We start from the raw sequence: 23,555 nt of genomic DNA, 5'->3' as shown, positions 1-23,555 counted from the left end.
ACCATGAACGTTCTGCCTTTGTCCCTGTAGATTCAACTTCTTTCTACTACTTGTGGTCAGATGTGGTTTATCTTGCATGTACACAATGAAGACAGAATAGCCTATAAGAGCAATCTACTTTGGAAACTGCTTACCCAGCACAGTGAAGATTAAAAAAACTTTTAAGCAGAACAGACTCCCAAAACTTAAGGTATAATGCAAACATTAGGTTGTGTGTTGACATTAACTGAGTTTGTGCCGTTTCTGGGACATCCAGAGAAGCCATCTCCCCCTCACCTGGGACATCCGATAAAAATGGTCAAAACAAGATCTGTTGCTTTCTCCCGTTGGACCACAAAGCCTGCAAGCAAGACATTATGGGAAAATTAATCACTCAAACTCCTGTGCATAATTTATTCAGTACTGCATATTCAGATTCCCCCCCCCATCCTTGAAATACAAGCCTCTTTTAGTCTTTGAAAACAATTAACAGATAAAGATCTGATTCCAATTACACCTAGACTACAACTAAAATCGTAGTTTTGTACACTATGGCCTACAAAGGACTTAAGAGGAAAATGTTCTTAAAAGCCCCATGGTTTTTAAGATGGATGGGCGCTAGTTACCTAAACAGTGTTAGTTCTTTAGCAGACCTATCTGCAAACTTGCTGAGAAATTTGACAGAATGCTCAAGCTTTCTTGTTTTTTTTTAAGTTCTCAAAGACTTGCAAAAGAAAACAGTAGAACACTAGGAAAATAAAGTAATACTCCAGTGCTGGCTGTTTTGTAGTTTTAAGCACTGATGCAAAAAAAACCCCCAACACTCCAGCACAAAGGAAGTGCTTGGAGCAACCTCTAACCTAAACTGCTAAAAACTACTCCAGAAAGGCATCAGATTCAGAATCTCAAATTCAGTGCTTCCAAATGTATTTCCATGGGATATTTCATGAAGAAGAGAGAAAAGTCTGTAATTTTTTAGAGCTGACATAGGAAAGACTGAATAGTGTTGAAAGCAGTAAGCAATAATTACAAACAAAAACATGTCTTGTGCTCACTATTGAAGTATTTCTTAATAGTTTACACAGTCAAAACACATTAACTTAAACCAAACAACTAAAAATCTTGAATAAAATGACCTAACTTTATAAGCACCCTGGAGAAAAGCTGATGACCCAGTGCTCAGCAGCTCACCTCTGCAGTCCAACTCCTGTTTGAAATTGGTTACTATCAAGAATAAATAGACAAAAGATATAGTGCCAGAAAAGGTTTCAAACTGCACAAATACTACATATTGCAAGCTACAGTAACTACTAGGACTTCTGTATGACCATACATATTAAATGTTTGTACTTATTTCAAAACCAGGAAATGAAGACCAAGATCTCCAGGAGCTGGGATTGCACTGCTAATTAAAATCAGTTTAATGGTTAGCGGACAAACAGACACTAATAAAAAGAATTATAGTATCGGACTGTATTTAATCCAAGCCCAGTCTTGCTCATCCTGAATGCTACAAAACTTCAAACCACAGCAGCGTGCAAAATCAGGACTTATTCCACCCAGCTGCAGCAGCTAAATTCACTGAGCAAAAGAACCACGTTTCACATAATGTTAGAGACTTTTGGGCAGCAGGGGGAGTATTTGGCTCAGAACTACACTCAAAATGAAGAAACCCATGAATTTTAAACACTGCACATCGCATTCCAAAGGTATCAGCCAACAGACCCATGAACCAGAAAAGAAAAACAATTCAGCAGTATTATGCAACAGTTCAGTGTCAAATGACTGCTTACTCTCAACTGCAGTACTGTGATACATACCACAAAATGCAGTGGGTTAGGTATCAGTAAGAAAATCTGTAAAATTTTAAAAAGCAGTGCATTTTCATTATAAGCTGGAGAAAAGTGAAAGGTGCACACAAGGGAAAAAGAACAGCATTAAGATATACAGTAATAGAAAAAATGGTTTAACATCCCAAAACAAAGAATCCAGCTGGAGTTTTTTTCATAAACATTTTAAATTTGATGGTATAAAGACGGACCTCAGCTTATACTAACTGTCTTTGCAAAAGATGACAGGTAAAACCACCTTCAGACAGGAAGCCAACTTTCTTCCTGTTGTTTAATCAACAATTACTAAAATGAGAATGCTTCTTTCTTCTTCACTTAAATAATGCCACAGGATTTGCGGAAGGATAAATATATAGAGAGAAACAAAAAAAAAGGTTAAATTATACCTCTTCAGAACAACATTTTGTGTGGCAATCGTATATTCTATGGCATATTCTATGGGGGAGTGGGACAGTGCATGAGGGAAAAAGTGTTTCATGCAGAAAGCACGAAGAGAGACTGCCAAAAGTGAGTGTGGGCATCTCTCACACCAGTGAATGTAGGTAAAATCCCTCTTGCTTTATAAAAATTCCAAAGTGTCATCAGGGGAGGAAAAACAAAAGTAATTATTCTTGCCATACAGGTACAACATATGAAAAAATGTGTAATAAAACCTCTTTTACATGACGCCCCCATCTTTTTCCCCCCCCAGAAAGAAGAGTATAAATACACTAAACAGCTTAATGACAACTTATCAGCTCTCATCATATATCACAACTCAAATACTAGCATACAGATAATCAGAACACTGACATGATGTGCAAAGTACTGATCTTCAGCTGTATTTCAGCAGTAATGCTTATGACTGCAGCTTATGGAGCAACTCTATCAACAGAAAAAGTGCACCTTCTTAGAGCTTTAATAAGAGATTTAAAATTCCTGGAAAAAAGCAAGGATGTAAGTGGTTGATTTTCTTTTATTATAAGATCCTTTTCTATTTATCTTTTCTATTTATTTTTTCTATGTATTTTTTCAGAAAAATTAACTTTTTCTCCTCCTTCTCTACAGAAGATTCATCTTGACCTTTACACACCAAATGAGAAACAGGTGAGTTTAAATTTTCTGTTTTCAGAAGAATTTCTAAGATATGGCTACTTTAAAATGCTATATTATTGAGTTACACCAAAACAATTCGCTTATCAGAAAGGTAGATACAAAAGACAAATCTGAACAGTTTGAAGTCAGTGCAGGGAGTGCAGCTTCTTAAAGACACTTCTGGTTTTGATTTGTATTCTCAAACATTAACAGGCTGATGTACAATATTACCTCATTGTTCTGTGCAATACATAACACAAAATGAATCCTCCCTATTCATCCTGCTTAATATATGGTTGAATTCACAGGCAAAAATGTTTTATTAATCATTTAAACATTGCATAAGATTTACAGGAGGCAATACTGTTGTATTAACACTACACAAGAACAATTTTGAGAATGAAACTAAACTTAGATTATCTATATGAAATACCTATATGAAATTGCCCATATTTTATCTAAACTAGATGTAGAGCCTCTAGTAGGTTCTGTTTAAGAAGTTATAAGTCTTCTATATCCCACCAATGGTGAAACTCAGTTATGCTCTACCTAGTTCTTTTCAGGAACAAAACTTTACCAAGCCATTCTGGATATATTAGCTATATATTCACGTTTTATGGTATTCAGTTAATACTTAAGACTTAGTTCCACAAGAATACTATCATCATGGTTGCTTCTTTCTAAAAAAATTGCACATCAGAGTGCAGATAGTGTTCTAAGTACAGCTTTACTACAGACTATTCATCATTGACAGGCTGCTGATCTCTATTACTTTTCTTTTTAATTCAGTGTGCAAGTATACCAATGAACAAGAGCATCAAGTTATTTAGTATTGAGAAGTAGCTAAAATCTTTATGCAAGTTATCTGTTAACTACTTTGAACCTCCAATTAAGTTTTTAATCCAGAAGAATTCTCACTTAATTTTGTTTCAGTAAAGATTTAAAGCCAGATTCTGCAACCACTTCCTTATCTGAGTCATTTTTCTCATATGCTGGCAACATCAAGACGTAACTATCTCAGAGCTCCAGTGCTTAAATGCAAATGTGTGAGGCTGATTAATAGCATATTGTCACTGAGTGCCTGAAACAGCTTTTAAGAGTGATATGTAAAGTTATTTATCGTATTCAAAAGCCAGATCAGATGCAGACATTACATAGAGCAAGCAACGTGCATTAACTGAAGATGGTTCTAAAAGGGCCACTGCAAAACTGACAGAGGCTTTGACTGTTAACCCTTTTGCTAAGGCGTGATTTGCACATGACAACCAGGAGCAAGGCTCGGTTTAGTGGCAAATACTGCAGCTTTGTGTTCCCAAGAGATATTCCAACACTTCCAAGTGTCCTGTAAAGATTACTCACGTTTCAAAAGCTACAATAATGTACCACAGAACTAAGGCCAAGCGTAACATCTTACAATATGACTTTTAAGGGGAACAAATGAACTATACGTTGTAGAAAACAACAGCTGAATTCCTGATATGAGGATAAAAACAATGGGCAATTGAGATTTTTTTAAAACTGAATCAGTTGCCCTCAGGAAACAAGTTATATATATAATGATTTTGCTGACTGTTTTAGGAGTGTAGCTGGCGAACTCTACAATGTTACCTGACAGAAATGAGCACCTTGGAGAATGAAATTGAAGAGGAGGATGTCGATAATCTTCGAAATATCAAAAAGAATCTCCAGAGTCTTATGGTAGGCAATCTTTTTACCTAGTTTAAAAAAAAAAAGAAAAAAAAAAGTGTTTCAGTGTTAGTGAAAAACAATGCTAGAGTCAGTGTTTTTACACCTCAAGGTCTATGTCTTATCATCTCTTGAGAATACAGGATTTTATACAAAAATATCATAACATTAAACTATATGACAACATCTATTTGCATGATAATCCAACACAGTAAAACAGATTTGAGCCCTACTAGTTATACAAGTCAACATTAAAAAAAAAATGACGTTTATTTTCTTTACTGAATCATGCAAGGCATCTTACGCTGACAAAAACTTGCTTTTGGGAGCATAACAATTATTTACACAAGGAATGGCTTCAAAAACTGTGCCATAAATTTATGGCTGTAAAGGACCCAACAATGAATGTAGTACACCTTGATACACTACATAAACAAATTCCATGGCTAAGAGATCCTTGTTTCGTTTTAGAAATCTCTTCAGGCTAGAAATTAAGATTTGCCTCTGCTGCAGTATTTATCATGGAGAGTGAATGTGTTTAGCTTGCAGTATTTTTACATTTACAAAAACTTGCTTTATAAGCAGTTTCTTCATCGTATCATCCCTTAACACTTACCAACCAAAAAAAGCCAATCCCCTGAAACATTAAGGGTTCTTTTTTCTTAAAAGAAAGACTTAATGTACAGAAGTTGATGTATTATTGCTAAAACTAGCTGGCAAGAGACCTATCACCAATCAACAAAAATATCTGTATTGCAGGACCTCATTCCCCCAGGAACTGGATGCAAGATCTGTGAAGCCAATGACAAGAAAAAGTTTCCTGCATTTCACCAAGAACTGACCAACTTTCTGATATCTATGCTAAAATAATCAGATAACCATTTTTATTTTTACTGCTACATTATTTATTTAAATATTTAATTATGACTAATTTATGTATTTTGCCCTGTGGCTTACTAGCTTGCTGTCCATTTTGGGACCACTGTATGTTCTTAGTCTGGGTGATAAGACAGTCTGTTCTAAGATCACATTTGATCCTTTCTGTAAGCCCTACGGGCTCAAAATGTACTTTGGAAAATTAATTGGTTCTCACTTTGTCAACAAACTTAGAGTGACAACTATTTATTCAAAAAACTGTTAGAAGTTACTTGTAGATGATATTTAATAAATTTCAGTAACATAAAAATCATGTCTAGAGTCTTCTTTGTTAAATGATACTGTCTTTTTCACGGGCGACTTACTACTCTGCTTTTTTTTTAAAAACACAATTAAAAAGCCCAAAAAACCTTTACCAGTATACAAGCGTACAGGTACCAGACTCAAAACAAGATACCTGCAGATAACCATTTTAAAGCAATACAAAATACCAGTTTTTGTTGGCATATAGCACAAGGTATGGAAGTAACAGTACCAAGCTGCTTCCCCTCAAAAAGAAACCCAAAACCCCAAACTTTTTTTGTGAGCTGTCCTACTTAGCTACACAGGCTTTCTGCTGTATTTTTGCACGATACATTTTTCTCGTTGGTGTAAGCAAAACATGGAGTTCTCAAAAATCTTCAGAGACAGGGACATATTATTAAAACAGTAACACACCTGAAATAATAACTATGCAGGTAACTGAGGTACCAATGTCCCAGAACTCTTACATGGCCAATTCTTTCAAGCAACAACTGACATAAAGTTGATGGTTAACATATACTGCCTTAAGTATTCACAAAAACCTTTTTGAGGAATCTCAGAAATGTGCTTACTTCAAATGAAGATGGAGTCAGTTATGTGACATTGTAAGTTTTATACAGAAAGAAACAACTAAGAGCATCTTTTACAATCCCAAACCCACCACTCAATGCTAACAATGCAAGCTGTAATTGATGAAAGTAAGCCTACTACAACAGTTACCAGCCTATCGTTTAGTCTTTGATGTGTTTTGCTGGTGGGTGTGGTATGGAGTATTTGAAGTTATACTTAAAAACAGACCAACAATGGAAAAAACAGCAGTTTTCTTGAATGCTGCAAAGAGAAAATAGGCGTTAATGACAGCTTTCTGCCAAAACTGGGAAAATACTTACAGCGCTGCTATCTGTTGCTCCACTTATCTTCTCTTCCCACAGTGAAAGAGTGCTCTGTCCCCACCCACAAGGAGTCAGAAAAGCAAAATACTGTCAGTCATCCCAGCCACAAACACATCAGCTCCACCCTCTTCTCAAATCAGATGCCTTCCAAGTGACAGCCTGTAGTAACAGTAATACCTACATACAGTATGACATAGAAGATGAGAAAAGAGGCAAGAAATTTATTCGTAAAAATTATTTCTACCTTGTCAATCTTTGTAGAATGCTTCTCTTTACATAGATTCCTTCTTACTTTATAAATTCTTAAAAGCAGCATGCAAAAATAATGAAAAAAAATCTCTTTTAAACAAAGTGAGACAATATTTAAAGACATAGTAAGCACTGAGCCTATGAGATTAAGTCTTAAAAACACCCATAAAAATGTAAGAATTATATGAATACTACTGACTTCTGACTAGTACTGCCAACTGTAGAGGAATTTTAGCGTGCAGAATCTTGCAAGACTGCCCACACCTAAGTGACCACAACAATAAAACCGAGTACGGCTGAGATCGCCTAGCAGTGACACTACCCTGCAGAGTCAGATCCAGAGACCCCCTTGAACACCTGCTGGACTCCCATCAGGTCTGTGTCTGACTCAGCGTGGAAGCTCGTTTAAGGGGGGCTAACTTGCACTCTAATGCGGAGTATTAGGGAGGGAATGGAAATAGAATTATAGTTCAATAGTAAAGATACACAGGTCATATGATTTAAGACTAATAATTAATAGATTTACAGTTGTAAAAACGTAGTAAATAATGTAATTCTAACTCAGTAATAGTGGTGTGGTTTAAGATTATCCATTATTTCATTGAGTTTTTTCACTGGATGACTTAACAAACATTATAACCTTTTGAATCAGTTGCATCTAAAGCCTCTCATCTACAGCAGAAAGCTGCACCCTGAAATAACAGCATCACACGTTAACATGTGGCTTTGCAGACAAACATGTTCCAGCATCAGGCCACGCATGTTTATCTGCATCGCTGCCCCAGCTCTCCGCAATCAGAAAAAGGGTACAGGAACAGTCTTCATTGAACACAGTTCTGGTAATAAATGAGGCTTCCTTTACTGTTTGCTTAAGCATGAGAAACCTCAATTCCGAAGATTTGGTAAAACCTACCTCGGGGTCAATCCATGCAGTTGGACATCCCACGTGGAACAACCAAGACCTTTTCTACTGTCCCTAACAGTAAGCGTTAGATAGGGTAGGAACAGTCAAGTACTTCAGAAACCAAGAAATGACAATAGATACGTACCCATGCATTCATAAGGAAAGATAGAAGCCATAGCTCCCTAACAATTTCATAAACGAAACACATGCAGTGTGAAAATATCTACATGTGATTTGGGGGGTTTTTTTTGGTCTGCACAAACTGCTTTGGAGTTGGGCTGCAAGATTCTGAGACAGCTGCAGGTTTATGGTCATGGAAGGCAGAGGCTTTGGCTATTCTGGCACTAGTTCTGGGGACTGCCACGTGACTTTTGTATAGTAGCCATGAACTGCTGTGGATTTTCAAAACATTTTCTTGCTCCCCATGTAACACAAGCGCTTCAAGACACTTGTTTGACTATAAAGACTGCTGATACCTATAGCTAGTTGAGGTAGCAGTAGGAGGAAGTTGCTTGTGTTGCACATGCTTGTAGTCATGAGGCCTTTTAGATTCTGATTAACATTTTAAGTTGGCATTTCAGTTTCAGCCATATGTAACTGAACGTTTCCTAAAAAGCATGGAAGATGTTTGCAAAGCATTTTACATGTAGCAGTTGATAGAAGTTATTTATGTCACATTAACAAAATGCACACTGGAAAAGCATGTAAACACACTCATGCCATTCTGTAGAAAAGCTAGTGTAAAAAAAATTTAGAATTAAGTATTGCTCCTTTGACATAGTGTTATTTTGCAACACACAGACTTCACATCATAGATGCACGCTTTCTTTTACGTAAGATCAACAGATCTAAGTAATTCTGTTAGACTATCCCTATATATGTTTGAAAGACCTAGTTTAATATTACTGAGTGGTTAATGAAGAAGTATTCATTTCACTGAAGTTAAAAATGCCTGCAAATAGGTACTCTTTTAAACAAGTTTCTTGACTAAATTAGGTTTCAGAGAAGAAGTTCTGATCAAAACAACACAAAGATGAAGATTTATGCTCAAGCCACTGTAATTTCGTGTTCTGTAAGGGCTACTGAATGACAAAAAGCAGCAACAGAAAGTAAGCATGACAAACAATACTGCAGCAGAATCTTGCAAAAAAGTTACTGTAGATCCAAGATACACAATACTGGTCACTACACTTGTGTGCGCAGAGGTGCCAACTGCCATGACATAGCACATGATAAGAGTAGGTAATGTTGAGTGTAACATACAAGATAAAAGCTTAGGCTAAATAAAAATATACTGTCAACCAAACGGAGTAACTAGCACAGCTCCGAAGACAGTGACAAAAATCAGTTTACATTTGCTCAAAAAGTCTGTGGAAAAACACACGATGGATTTCTCACTAAAACTTGTACAGTTAGAACACACAGACTGGATCAATATCAATATGGAATGCAACATTTACCAAGTTCTAGTCAATGAATAATCTAGTTTCATCTGACGGAACTAGGAAGTGTACTTTCCTCCCTGTTTTGCGGTATTATCACTGTAGTCCATCTAGTAGCCCTTTAACCTTTTTTTAAGAAACAAGAGAAAACATCTACAATTTAAAAAATATTGTTAACAATTCTACATACAGCAAATAAACTCTTCTTATGTTTTTGTCTGTCAAATTTGCAACTACTTATAAGTAGGTTCATATACTTAAACAGTAGCTGCAGGATCAGATCCTGTATTTGCCCAAGCTTTAAAAGAAATCTTTAGGAAAAAAGGATATTCTATTGAAAGCATCTGAAAATGCATAGCAAGGTGAACTTTACTGGACATACCTTTTCCTGTAAGTTGTAAAAAACCTCAGCAGAACCCGCTACAATACTTAGGAAAACAGACTTTCTGAGCTCTTCTCCTTGATCCCACAGCTTTAATATCAGATTAAAATGTATATGACATACGGTATGTATGTGACACATGCCATGATATATGTATGTGTCATGTATGTACCATGTACATGACATGACAAGTCACATAACATGTACGTGGTATGTATGCAAGATATATGTAATGCGACACACGCAGGGGCACGTGTGCAACACACACGGGGCACACATGCAACACACTACATACGTGACGTGAGACACGTGAGATGCGACACGCACGAGACATGGGTGACATGACGCGTGTGTGACCATGACATGTGACACGACATGTATGTGAGATTCAACATGCCTGGCATGTTACAGCTATGTTACATGCATGTCAGATTTGACATGTATGTCACTCATGACATGTACATGTGTATCGGTATAGCAGATGTGTCTGCACGTGTGTTTATGTATTCAGAGAGAATACATGTGCAAATCCCGCCCCCCCATGCATGTGTATATATATTCTCACCAGTGGACCTCAATTCTTCTCAAGCAGGGAGGGAAGAGGCTGAGCTCTCAACCGGAGACTGCTGGCGCTGTTCGTGTTGACATGCCTGTCTCTGGTCTGTGTGGCCATGTATGTATGTATGATGTATATGTGCTCTGTGTGCATGTACCTGTCCGTCACACATCTTCAGCCTCATTACTGGAACCACTCTCAAGCTTGCAGAACAATACATTTTGGAATTACTGAAGTAGCTGAGGAAAAACCTGGATAGAACACCTACATTTGCTAGCTCAGTGCATTCTCCATATGCTGTTACTTAATCAAAGAACAATCCAGATACAAGAACTGGATCCATACTGTTGTCATCAACTCATTTCTCAAGGATACAGCTATCATTCCCAGCACAACACATCTTCTTCACAACAGAACCTCTCTCCTCTTAAGAAGGAACCTAAGTTTCATATATGTTTTGGTTTGCTGTTCAATTAATAAAATGGCTGAAGTACACAAAAAAAGCTCAGTTACTTGTACATATTTAAGGCTTCTAGCTTAACTACAGAAAACACCTTGGTGATGATGTCTCAGCAAAAGTCTAAGTCCATACAGAAAAATGGTCCAGAAGTGTATAAAACACTAACACACTGTCAAGGAATTTTATTGAAGTTTTAATACCCCTGCAAAAAGGCAACACTACGCTCTAGCCTGGAATACAATGACCATTCTCAAGCATTCTGAGAAAGGAAACATTACATGGAACAAATATTACGTGGAGCATGTGCCACAAAAAGACAACAAAACACCACCGCACCACGCCCCCAGGTTAAAAGATAGTAACAGAAAACAAAATAGCAGAATAACAAAAACAGGTCAAGGACAGAGTACTAACAAGTCAGTGAGTTTCAACAGCTTGAAAATCAACATAAGATTGCCTCCAGTAAAGACTCCACATACCAGTTAGAAAAAACAGATTAAGGAAAAAAAAATACCGGAAGGAGATTTTTCTTTTAGAATTCTCTTACAAAAAGGAGCTGAAACATGACTACAGCACTATACTATTACTGATGTATGAAAACATTACATAACTTAACATCTTCCCACACTTGTATGATATACAAAAATCAAGTAACAAAATGAAAATGTACTATCTAGCTTAAACACGCTAATATTTCACAATACCACACAAAATCCAAGTATGGTACTTAACAACATCCTTTTAAACTTTATCATAATATTACCATATTCTTACCATAACTTACATGGAAGCAACTTCCCTCTCAATAGGCAACATTTTTCAGATTATGATGTATGCAGACAATTTTGCGAGGATTCATCAGTACAGTGATGGTTTTTGGGGCAGCCCACAAATGTTGAAGGAACCTTGTTTCTGACGACTTCTGTACTACATCACACTATTTTGTTCTTTACAGCTTTGACACCTTTAAAATGCTTTAAATCCACTACCAAAAATAGTGATTGTCACCAAACAGTTGAGTAACAGCTTGGTAATTCAAAGTTTCACATTTGGAAGTACACATTATTTTTTAACCCTTCTACCACAAACAATATACAGTAAATGACAAGCCACTTGCAAATCCATGCTAAACAGTCTTAAAATGACTAGCAAAGGATGCCTACAGATAAAGCATAGATTGCCACTTTATGTTTCTGAAAGCGACAGTACTCACATTGGTATTCTTTTTTTTTCCCCCCCCAAGAAATCCAACTTTTACTGATGTTTTTTTTTTTTTTCTTTCTTGAAGACAGTTATGAAAAAGGCAGGGGAAAAGAAGAAATCAATACACATCAATCCTGAAACTAACAGGAAAAAAACATGTTAAAAACTCCAGGGGTGGGGGTGGGTGGGAGTGAGGGTGAGGGAGCAGAAATGAGGTGGCATTGGGAGGGCAAAAGAAAACAAATTTGCAAAGCTGTTAGATACTCCTACCTATGAGAAAACATTAACTTTTGGAAAAGACTAAACTGTTACAGATGGTTTAATAAATGCATTTAAATTGACAAGAAGCAGCTCTGGAATGATTTTCTTGCTGCAAATATGAACCCTACAGTTAAACATTTTACTAATCAAAACTAGGTTTTACTGAAAGAAATTATCCAAACTGACTTCACATACAATCCGCCTCACAGTCAGTCACTGAACTGTTCGATATGTGGAGACTTCACAATCCAGGATCCATAACTATGTTGCTCTAAGTAGCTCTGCAGCAAGTTTTTAGCTTCTTGGTACAATTCAGATTGAATCTAAAAAGAAAAAGAAAGATCTTGAAAGATCTCAAGAATGACGGTTACAGAGATCTGTGTTCTTCACCACCAGCATAATATATGCACAAGCACAAACGCTGCAGAAAACAATACCTACAAATCTTACAGTTCCCTCAGTTGCTGACAGTGAGAGAAAGTGTTACAGACTCTAAAAACATACTCTTTTTGTATGTTTGGGCATTTATTGGGATGAGAGAATTGTTCTGTTAAACATCACTTTTTTTCAGCATCTTTTAATTTCCACTAATATCTTTACACAGAAAATAAACATTCGCTCATTCAATGCAAATCTAAACACATGAACAGTCAATTAGCAAGCCATTCTATTTTAAAGTCATTTTTGAATCATTTAACAAACGATCTCTTGCATGTTCTGAGAGGAAGAAAAAAAAGATTGGTACTTCATAAAAGCTTAAGTTTCACATAACAATTTTGGAAATAAAATATATCTCTTGAACCAAGGAGAGGAAAAACCTGGAAGAGTACAGAGAAGTAAGATGAGCCTATATATTTCCAAGTACGGACAGAAGTGAGTGAACTGTGTTTACAGCAATCAAGAATCACAATAGCTCCTTTAAGTAATTTCTCTGTATTTTTATACCACAAAGGAAAGCCTGGGACCTAATGCTGTCTTCCAATGAACGATTCCTACTTTCCCACTCCTCTGTGACATAAGAATCCTCCCACAAGACTACACTGTGGTAGAAAAATATCTACATATGACGAAACAAATACAAAAAGTAGGATTGAAAACGAACTAACGAACAAAAAACCCCCAACCTTTTTAATATGAAACTATCTTATATGAGGAAAATGGCCAGCAACCTCCATATGCTGAGACAAAACATGGCAGATTTTCATAAAGAATGTTTCAAGATTAATTCGGTACATTAATTTTACTTGAAGACAGCAATTTGAGACATTCTCAGGCAAAGATTATAGGCAATCAAGGAGATCCAGCTGTTCAGGTGAAGTCTTCAGCAAAATAGGAAGTCACCCCTGGCTATCAAACCAGCTTTGAGAATTGCCATTAAGAGACTCCTTACTAAAACTTTCCCCCCACTCCTGCCCGTACCAGCTTACCTTAGCTTCATGGTACGTTGCAACCTGAAGCAAATCATTCCGTTCTGCTTCCTTAGCAAGCAATCTGAAACGACTAAACATTGCCGCCTTGCAAAGGCGACTTGCCATGTAAGTGCCACTTTTGAATGGTGAACTATAGTCAAAGTGAAAAAAGAACAATAAAAATCAGTAACAAATACATTACAGGCATATTGCTTTGATCATTACAGGATTTTTTTTCCCCCTCTAATGCTTTGTGAATATGATCATACGATTCTATTTCCACTTTCAATGAGCAAAGCTAATGTAAATCAGCAGCTGTGAGAATTTAAACAAGCCAACCAAAAACGGTTTTCAAACTGGAATTCATCTGAACTAGGATGTTAATTGGTTTTATGTATTGTGAAAATGAAAACATTCACTACCAGAGACAATGGAATAAAGATATCTCAATTCAAAGAACTATTTAATTTCATATCTTGGTATCTCACTATAAAGTTCCAAGATCTCTAAAACTACATCTCGTCATAGGATGCATTCACCTAGCACAGGAGAGAATCTCTCTCATTTGGGTAATACTGTGGCCCCAGTGCATAGCTTAAAAAATGAATACTCCAATGAACCGGCACAAAACAGTATGGCTAACCATTATTTCCAACATAATAAAGACAAATTCTAACCTTTCAGTGGTTTTTCCATTTAACCCATCCACAACCTCCAGTGATGCATCTGACAAAGACCAATTCAAACTAAGAGACCTCTGTTCAAAGTCTATTTGAATTGGGTGTGCAGCATTCACCAAGTAAGTATGAGATTTGTTGACCAGATAAGGCATGGGAAGCTTTGATGTAAGTGCATCATCAATACGCTGTTTTATAGCTATTTCTAGCCCTCTTATATCCTTGCAATTTCCATTTCCTATTAAACAAAACAAGATCAGTCACATAGAAGTACATCAAAAAAAAAAAAAAAAAGCTGAGAACGCAGATGTTTCCATTGGTCTACATTATATTAATTTTTCTACACAAAATTAATGCTTGGAAAAATCCAATCCAATCCAAAAGTTCCAATATTCAGTTCGCAGAACAAAAATTATTTCACAGTTTCTTCTCCAAAGGCATCATCATTTTCATTGGATGCCTGCTTTTTGGAACAATTACTATTCATCAATTCTTTACATTCCTTGCAGAAGACACCATTAAAATAGAAGCTGCAACACAAACTTTGATGTTCTAGATTAGCAAATATGCTAGGGAGTTTGCCCACATTACTCCATATCCAACAGTATTTCTGACTGCCTACTAAACAAACATACTTTGGTCTATAGCATCTCAAGGAATAGTCATAGAATTTCTATTAAATAGAAGGGCAATATATTATAGATTATGCTTACTTTGAATACCACTTAAGTGAGCATAGTAGAAGTTTTTCTATCATTTTTAAGTGAAAGTGCCCGAACTTCCTCAGAAGGAACAGGCAGGCATTCAGCAATTCTTGCAAGATCTTTTGGAGCACTTCAGAAACCTTGCTCTGTGTTAGGAAAGGAAAAGCTGCTACATCTTCAATGCCTGGGGAACTCAGATAGCTGTGTACTAAGTCTCGTAATACAAATACTGAGAGGAAGAAACACCTGAAAACCTTCAGGATAATACCCATTAATTTAATTTCACCACATAAATAAGAGCTACTGAAATGCTGATAATAGTATGGTCTGATAATAGCATAGTCTTCCTGACTGCCACAAAATCCTGAGAATTTACTATCACCTTGGTAACCCCTATTCCTCAACAAAACATCTATTTGCATTAACCAATACCAAGATGGGAGCAGGGGGGTGCAGACCATGGACACAACACAAAACTGAACAAACACCTTCCAATAGAGCTTGTAAGATACCCCAGGGTGAAATTAAGCATTTTCAGTTAAATACTGGCAGTTTTTCCACCACTGCTCAATTCTACAGTTAAGCGATTAAGATCGTCACCTTGAAGTCACCATATTTGACTTAACAGTTAACACAGCATTTATCACACTTGATATTTTCTCAATATCTAAAATTTCATTTGTTATAAAACAATGCTGAATTTCTTCTGTTACTCTAATACATAGTAAAGGAAGGGCACTCTGGCAAGTTAAAACAAACCCACGACGAACAAAAGAGCGGGCCTAACCGAGTTTTACATTAGGGCCTTTCAAAGATAAGTGAAAAAAATATACACACTTAGTACCTTTTCAGAAAAATACTGTAATTTTTTAAAGAACCATCTTGGTTTAGTTCATGTTTTATAAAATGTAATCAAACTGGAACATGAAAACATACAAAAACCCCACTGAAATTTGCATTAAGCTTACCTACAAGAATACTGTTGATATACACTGGTTCAATGAAGTGACTCAGCAACGCTCCCTGAATACCAACCACTTCCCATTTTGTTAATTTGTCACTAGCTGACATACTGCTTGCTCTAACAGTTTTCGGTGGACAACAAACAGTTAGGTAAATCTTGCCTTCTATAGCAACATGGAGACTCAGTTCTTCATTAGTTTCGTAAGCAGATATAGATTGTGGATTGAGATGTCTAAAGTAAAACAAGAAAATGAATTTCAGTGAGGAAGCACTCTAATCAGAGATTATTGTAAAGTGGTATCTAATACTGTTTCTCAGAAAACAATTACCAATAGATCTGGGCCTTACATTATGTTCAATATTTGTAAATTTTAGAAACACTACATTCAGCTGCTCAAGTGACTAGAATACTGAAACCAGTATTTAAATAAGAAATAGTAATTCAACCTAATCTTAGCCATCAGTTGTGCAAACATTAAAAAAGATCAGCATACGCTGCAAGCAAGCTATCACTTTGTGTCTACTCACACTACGACAGAAGTTACTTGGAGGCTGTTCATCTTGTGAAAAAGCAGCTGTAAGGTTGTTAATCTCCTTGAAAACATAACTTACACTGCAATTCTTCAAAACATTTAGAACAAGCAGATGCAACACATTAGGGAGACAAAACAGTGATTGTTCTGAAGCAAAACATAGCTTCCCCCCTTAATTAAAGACGGACAAGAAGTCAAAACCTGAAGTTTTGAGCTAACTCTCCCCAATTTTATCATAACTTACAATGTCATGATCAAAGGTGCTTTTGCTTTACCACGTTAAATATAAAGCAACCATTTAACTTTGGCTTAAGTAACATTACCACCTGTTACTAACTGGCCACATTTTGCTACTCAATCTATTACTTGCAAGTAGCTCCCTTCTAAAAACTATCTTCAAATAACTCTATACATAAGCAAATCTGCTGTATTACAACAAAATACTTCCCAGAATTTGTCTCAAGAGAGCTCACACCAGAATGGACAAAAAGCAAGACAAAAAGTGCTGAATCTGTGATCTGTCAACTATTATAGGGAAGCTTACAAACTGCATCCAGTCTCATCAACCATTTCCTTGTAAAAGCAGGCTATGACACTGAAAGTAATCTAAAACCTTCTGCAATTCTAACAGGAGAGGCTCCCCCAGTCCGCACAACTTGCAATGAACTGGTTGTGACTTCCAGACACAAGTCTGCCTTCCAAACACCCCAAATACAGTATGAAAGCAGCTAGCCGTCTTGTATATATGGAAAAATCATGACCGTATGACTTTCAGGGACATCATTCCACTGCACCGCTGTAAGGGACACAAAATAACATTCGTAATAACTTGGTAAACCAGTGACTGCTGCTGTTAAGTTTCAAAACTACTGAAAAAAACAACTTTCAGAAATTTAAAAAAAAGTTAGAAGTGTAAAGATAAGCATAGGAGTGTATTTGTCCCATCAAGTTTCTCTCACCACCTTTTTTCTACAAAGCTGAGCAGGAGCCTGTTGTTTCAATTCAAGGCTTTTTATACGCTAGTCCTGTGGTGCAAAGGATGACATTAAGTCACCACATCCATTTTCTCAGTAATTAAATTAATGTTTTATTAGTATTTTAATAGTATCTTGGGGTTAACAGGTAAGCGGGTACTTGTAATAAACAAAGCATCATCCTGAAGCTATAACCCATGTAAAGGTTTTTCGTATCGTCATGTTGATCTGTATCTTATACACTTATCACTACCACCCTGTACATTAATGCTTCCAAAACATGAAAAAAATTCACGATAGCCCTCCCCCCCATCTTAGAAACGTGTAACAATGCATATTTTCCACACTCACAACGTGGTTGTCACTGCAAACAAATTAATCTTCCACTGCAACATCTCTGAAAATACCAAGGTACTTACACCTGTGATTTTAACTGAGCAGCTCCTTTTGGAAGCTGATTCATGTAGAGAAAGATATTTGTATTTTGCTTTAGGGTAAGCAGCTTCGAGCCTGGTGCTGTGCAAAAAATGGATTTCTCTGTCCTCCCTCGATTTTCATTATAGAACAGCAAAAGATGTCTGTAAAAATATCTAAAAGAAAGTGTAAAGTAACAGTAAATGTGAAAAACACTACTTTGTTTACAAATACATGGACATTCACATTTAATTCACATGATTTGTCAATAATCCAGAAGGTACTAGTTATAAAATGCAAGTGCACTTATATTTACATTTGCAAAATTAAAATTGAGAAGAACTGGCTGCAAGAGAACCGGTAACTATTTGTACGCACATTCTCACCTAAGTAGAGAACGTCTTGCAACAACAATGGCATGGCTGTCATGCAACACTCTTCCACAAGGTTGAAAGCACTGACTGTAATTACATTCTCCTGTTCCTAGAGCTACAACTTCATGCCGTCCACCTAAAAAGAAAACATTCATTTTTACGTGATTGTGGTGGTTTAACCTTGTCTGGCTGCCAGGTGCCCACCAAGCTGCTCTCTCACACCCCCTGTCCCCCAGCACGTTGGACTCGATGATCTTAAAGTTCTTTTCCAACCTAAATGATTCTATGAAAAAATAAAATGAAAAAGCTCGTAAGTCACGCTAAGCACAGGGAGATTGCTTGCCTTTTACCATCATGTGCAAAATAGACTCAACTTGGGGAAGATTAATTTAATTTATTGCAAATTAGAGTAGGATAGTGAGAAACAAAACCAAAACTAAAACCACCTTCCCCCTTCCCCGCTTCCTCCCAGGCTCAACTTCACTCCGGACTCTACTAGCTCCTCTCCTCCCTGCCTGAGCGGCACAGGGGTATGGTGATGCACCAGTTGCTAACACTCTGATTCTGCAGCTCCTTCCTCCTCACGCTCCTTCCCTGCTCTGACACAGGGTCCCTCCCACAGGATACAGTCCTTCACGAATCACTCCAGTTTGGGTCCTTCCCACCAGCTGCAGTTCTTCAAGAATTGCTCCAGCGTGGGTCCCTTCCAGAGTGCAATCCTCCAGGATTGCTCCAGCCCAGGTCCCTCACAGGGTCACAGGTCCTGCAAGAAAACCTGCTCCAGTGTGGGCTCCTCTCCACGGACCACAGCTCCTGCCAGAAGCCTGCTCCTGTGCAGGTTCTACACAGGCTGCAGCTTCCTTCAGGGCATATCCACCTGCTCTGGCCTATACAGCCTTACTCCTCTTTGAGACAGCACAAGGAAATGCTTACGTAGGTCTGGAATATTTGCATGACTGTAGCACAACTATGCATGTGACAGAGCCATCAGAACAGAGTATGTCAAAGAAGGAGAGCTACCCTTTACATTTATTTGCCAGATCAGAAATGCGTTAATCAAGGCTCTCTGGGAACACAAACAACGTGAGTTTTCCACTCCCCAATACTCACAATCAAAACAGACTTGCCTTTTTCAATGATGAAGGCAGCCAGGGAACTGCCACAACTTTGGTACTCAGGATGTTTGGTAGTCAGGCTGTTAAATACTTCTTCAAGTGTTTGTGAAAGTTTTTGATAGATAAGCTGTCTTCCTTCTAAATAAAACAATAAAAGCCAGCAAGACACAAATTTGCAGGGGAGGGAAAAACCAGACATGATCAACCACTTGCCAAATTATAAATGTAAACACATGGTAAAAGCACTACTATCAACACACACTTTTGGGATTCTGAAGATTACCAGGATGGACATGAATAAATAAAGGACAAGAATACCTAAACACTGCTTTTATTATTTATGATAATAAATCAGGGATATGGATCAAGTTTGATCACCTACTGTACACAGTGTTTCAAGTAAGGACAGAAATATTGTTTCTATTTCTGTCACCAATTCACCACTTAAATTCAAGCAATTTACTGAAGTTGTGTCCATTTGTAGAATCAACGGTCAATCTCCTACTTTAGTGACACTAATTCTTACAGTGTTCTTCAAAGAGATGATACTTAAAATAACAGTAACTTCATAGAGATCACTAAATGTATTAAAAGAATTTAAAAAAAAAAAAAGCAAAAAGCAAAAAGAAAAAAAAAAAGCAAGCATTTGCTGGGAAATTTGAATCAATAGAGAAAACAAGACTATTCCTTACCAAAGCAGATCCTTGAAACACGAACAGAGTTTGCTGGAGTTTGGGGCTCAGAAGAAGTACAGGGAGGATCTAAGAATTTAACAAAATTTCAAACTGGGGTGGACATTCCAAATTTCAAAACATGGATATCACACCGTTTCCAGCAAGTTAAAGTTTCTAATTCTCTGAAAATTTTCTTTTCCGATTTCGAAGTCCTTGTAAGCATAGAACTATTTAGGCAGCAACCCTTTAAAGATAAACATTCGGGTAACTGAACTCTTTTGAAAGTAGTAACTCGGTGTTGAAGCCTTTTAATCACAAATATTCGAAAGCACTTAGGATCAACTTCAACCTAGTGAGTAGCAAATAAAGTGCAACAGCAACAAATAAATTAATTCCTTCAGTATTCTCCACTCTGTGCTACAAACTGATGCAACTCCTAATACACAAAAGACAAAGGAAAAAATCAGTTTCAAAACCATACGACAAATAGCTCTGCCCAAAGGATTCAAGAAAACTGACAGAGGCCCCGATACAGAAGCATTTAATAAAACTACATAGAGATTTTGCATAGGAAACCTTTAAACCAAGCTTTTCAAGTTCTAATTAGGTGTTGCTAGAATGTTTACCTGACTTTTCAGAAGCCTTTGCCCCTGCATACTCCAAGTTAAGTAGCTCATCAAGAGCCAGTTTAGCTGCATTTATTTTAGATTCCTTCTTGTTTTTTCCCAGTCCAGTCTTGTAGCAAACACCATCTACCACAGCACAAAAGGCAAAATAAGGCCTTATGATATTGCCTTTAGAGGAGGAAAAAAGCAGACACAATTAATGAAATTATTTTAAGGTACTTTTATCTATAGCTTTATGTGCTTATATTCATTCCAAGGACAAGTACAAGACAAAAAGACAATTTTAGCAAAATACAATTCAAACCTTTCACCGCCACAAGAACTTTGGTGGCTTTCACTTTATGCACTTTTCATAAAGTTTTGGTAGCAGTCAGAATTTTATACAATTCATCTGATCAAATTCTGTAGTAATTAATTATGAGACACAGCTGTGTAGACAAAAAAAGGGCAGCCAAAAAGCAACGTATGCGGAGGGTAGCACAACCAACAGTAAAAAAACTCATCTGCAGAAACTCAGATCATCTCAAGGATAAGCAAATGTTATTTAAGAAAAGAAGAAGTATTTACCTGCCACACTAGTTTCTTTCAATTCAAGTTGTACATGGTGCATTTGTGCAAACTGATGCAAGGCAGACACTGGGTTTATTACTCCCTGCTCATATCTTGCAATAAACTCCTCTAGGTCTTTCTTTGGAGGAAGCGGTGATAATGGGGGTGCATGGACTGCTCCCAAAAGAAAAGGTTCTGAAACAAAATTAAGAACTGAACACACTCTCTGACAGTTTAAATCTGTTTACAATAAATGCTTTTTAGATGCTTCTTAGCAGAACAAAAAGCAAAAACATTTACTCTACAGCAGTACTGCTTTATACCGAATCCTACGTTAACAATACTAGCAATTCTGAAACGGTGTGTACCTCCTCTTTTAAAAGCATCAAAGCTTTGAGTACTAAATCCATTAACGTCTGAATATAGGCAGATATTACATGTAAACGCAACATATATTCCCCCTCCCCTCCCTTGCAAACCAGTGATCAAATGAAAGTTGCCGATGGCAGATTCAAAACAATGGAGCATGTGGTTTTTCACACAAAACCATGAAGCAGTGGAACTCCCTGTCATAAGACACTATAGAAGTGCTAGCAACCACACACACATTATTCAAAAAGCAGGTAATTCATTCAAAGAAAAAGAAACCCACCCACAAAGAACTGCTGAATACAGAGACAGCACCTCTGGCTGAGGTGGGCAGGACAAACCATGGGGAGAGCTGCACTGCACACCCACCCTGACCCTGCAGGTCCCCCCAACGCCCACCATTAACCAGACCTGGAACCAGGACAGTGGGTGGGTGGATATTTCATCTGTCCCAGCACAGAGCCCTCATGGTCTTCAGAGGCCAATATGTTAGTCATAAGAAACTTCTATAAATTCTGAGAAGCGGTCCCGAGGCAAACCCACACTTCTGAGTTTCATTCAAAAGACAAACTCTTCCAAGGAGCACGTTATATCTGGACAGTTGTCTTTGACTTGGAGGTCTCCTATGGAGACCAATTAACATTTCCTGCAGCATCGACTTCTGTGAAGGATCGATGTGTTCTTTTAGAGAAAAAATGGAATCTTTTTCCCTGTATCAACTCTAGGATGGATGGAATCTTCAGCTTCAGGGTTGCCATATACTCAGGCTCAACTATCTCCTAGCCAAGAACTAAAGAAGAACTAAAATAAACTGTTATCTCCAAGTCTCATAAATAGGTGCCTTTACGTCCATACAACTATTTGAAGAGACAAAATTCAAAATACATCCTGGGACATCTGGAACTGCAGTTAAAACTTTTCTCAATGATCTCTACGAAAATTCATGCAGTAGTACATATCCTATATTTTGGCAACCTCTACAGCACTTTTAACGTATAACTTGGAATTTATAATTATGAAACACTGCAGACTATATAGTCCACCCTACAACAAATCTCTTCCAGTACGAAAGGACATAGAAAGAAGAGAACAAGTTCAAGCAGATGCTGAAGAAGTAATTTATGAAAATACAGTGATACGAAAAAGCAGCAGCGGGTTGCAATCTTTCAAAAAGGAGAAAATCATAAAGTTACTTTCACTAGCATTAACAGTGTATTTTAATAGCTGATCCCAGTGTATCAACTGAAAGCTCTACCTGGATTTTGCATCACCTTCGGTACACCGCCCCTCTCAGAAAGTGGAAGTTTCAGCCTTACAGTCACAGACTGAGAAAGTTTTGACGGTGGACGCCTAGGAGCCCGAGCTGGCAAAGTCTTCTTTTGTATGGGGTCAAAGGTGGGTATTCCAGCACTCTGAAACCAGCCATTGCTGCTAGTCATTTTTGATCAACCTACGTAAGTTTAACAGTAAAGTTACGAGATGTTAAAAGGATGCTGCAAACTCCTGTTTTTGTAGTTAGACTGTCTCACACACTACGAACAACGCGTCCCCTGCTTCCCTACAGACTAGGGCACAAGAACTGAGACCCAGCGTCCCTCCAATCTCTCCCCTTTCCCAGCCGGCACGATGAGGTTCAAAGCCACTTCTCGGGTTAGTTATCCCCCTTCTCCCATGCTTTAAAGCAAGACTTCATGCAGCTCTGCACCCCCTCTTGCAACCAGCTCGCAGGACAAGACAACCCCCCAGCCGGCTCCTGAGGGAGCGAGGCAGAAACTAAAGCCGCAAAGCTGATCCCTCTCAGGTTTACAGGACAAGCTGGTGCTGGAATTGAAAGCTTTGGTACCTGCTCTCCTCTCCTCCTCGTGGGCTGTGAGAAAACCCACACCTGTTGGGCTGGGCTGCCCTGACCGTCCCGCTGAGGGCGGTGCCCGAGCGCTCACACCCGATGGGCGGGTGGGGCACGCCTGAGGTGAAAGGAGGGCCGAGGCGCGGGAGCTCTCCGCGGCCGGGAAACTGCGGCAACACCGCCTGCCGCCCTGAGGGGGTGAGCTCTAAG

At 37.8% G+C, this 23,555-nt stretch overlaps 1 protein-coding gene across 1 annotated transcript; it reads right to left on the bottom strand.

The window, feature by feature from the left end:
- Positions 1 to 12,327: 12,327 nt before the first annotated feature.
- ADAD1 (adenosine deaminase domain containing 1 (testis-specific)) lies at positions 12,328 to 22,938 on the bottom strand. Its single transcript, XM_009572049.1, has 11 exons — positions 22,755 to 22,938; positions 21,149 to 21,325; positions 20,582 to 20,749; positions 19,974 to 20,042; positions 19,294 to 19,419; positions 18,179 to 18,302; positions 17,798 to 17,968; positions 15,877 to 16,103; positions 14,205 to 14,442; positions 13,546 to 13,678; positions 12,328 to 12,441 (listed from the first exon to the last, which is right to left on the bottom strand). The coding sequence occupies exons 1-11, from the start codon at positions 22,936 to 22,938 to the stop codon at positions 12,328 to 12,330; spliced, it is 1,731 nt and encodes a 576-aa protein (XP_009570344.1).
- Positions 22,939 to 23,555: the final 617 nt, after the last annotated feature.

Source organism: Fulmarus glacialis, unplaced genomic scaffold (genome assembly GCF_000690835.1).
Source record: "Fulmarus glacialis isolate BGI_N327 unplaced genomic scaffold, ASM69083v1 scaffold12572, whole genome shotgun sequence".
Lineage (NCBI taxonomy): Eukaryota > Metazoa > Chordata > Aves > Procellariiformes > Procellariidae > Fulmarus > Fulmarus glacialis.
Note: the sequence above shows the minus strand (reverse complement) of the source record. Positions and strands in the feature narration are given on the sequence as shown.

Bases quoted from the DNA above. Each gene is read 5' to 3' on its own strand.
- ADAD1 (XM_009572049.1), bottom strand. From the start codon at position 22,938: ATGACTAGCAGCAATGGCTGGTTTCAGAGTGCTGGAATACCCACCTTT. The intron at 20,043-20,581 runs GTAAACATTCTA...TTAAATTCTTAG, and splicing joins AAAGGCTTCTGAAAAGTCAG to ATCCTCCCTGTACTTCTTCT. The intron at 16,104-17,797 runs GTAAGTACCTTG...GTTTTACTTTAG, and splicing joins GCTCAGTTAAAATCACAGGT to ACATCTCAATCCACAATCTA.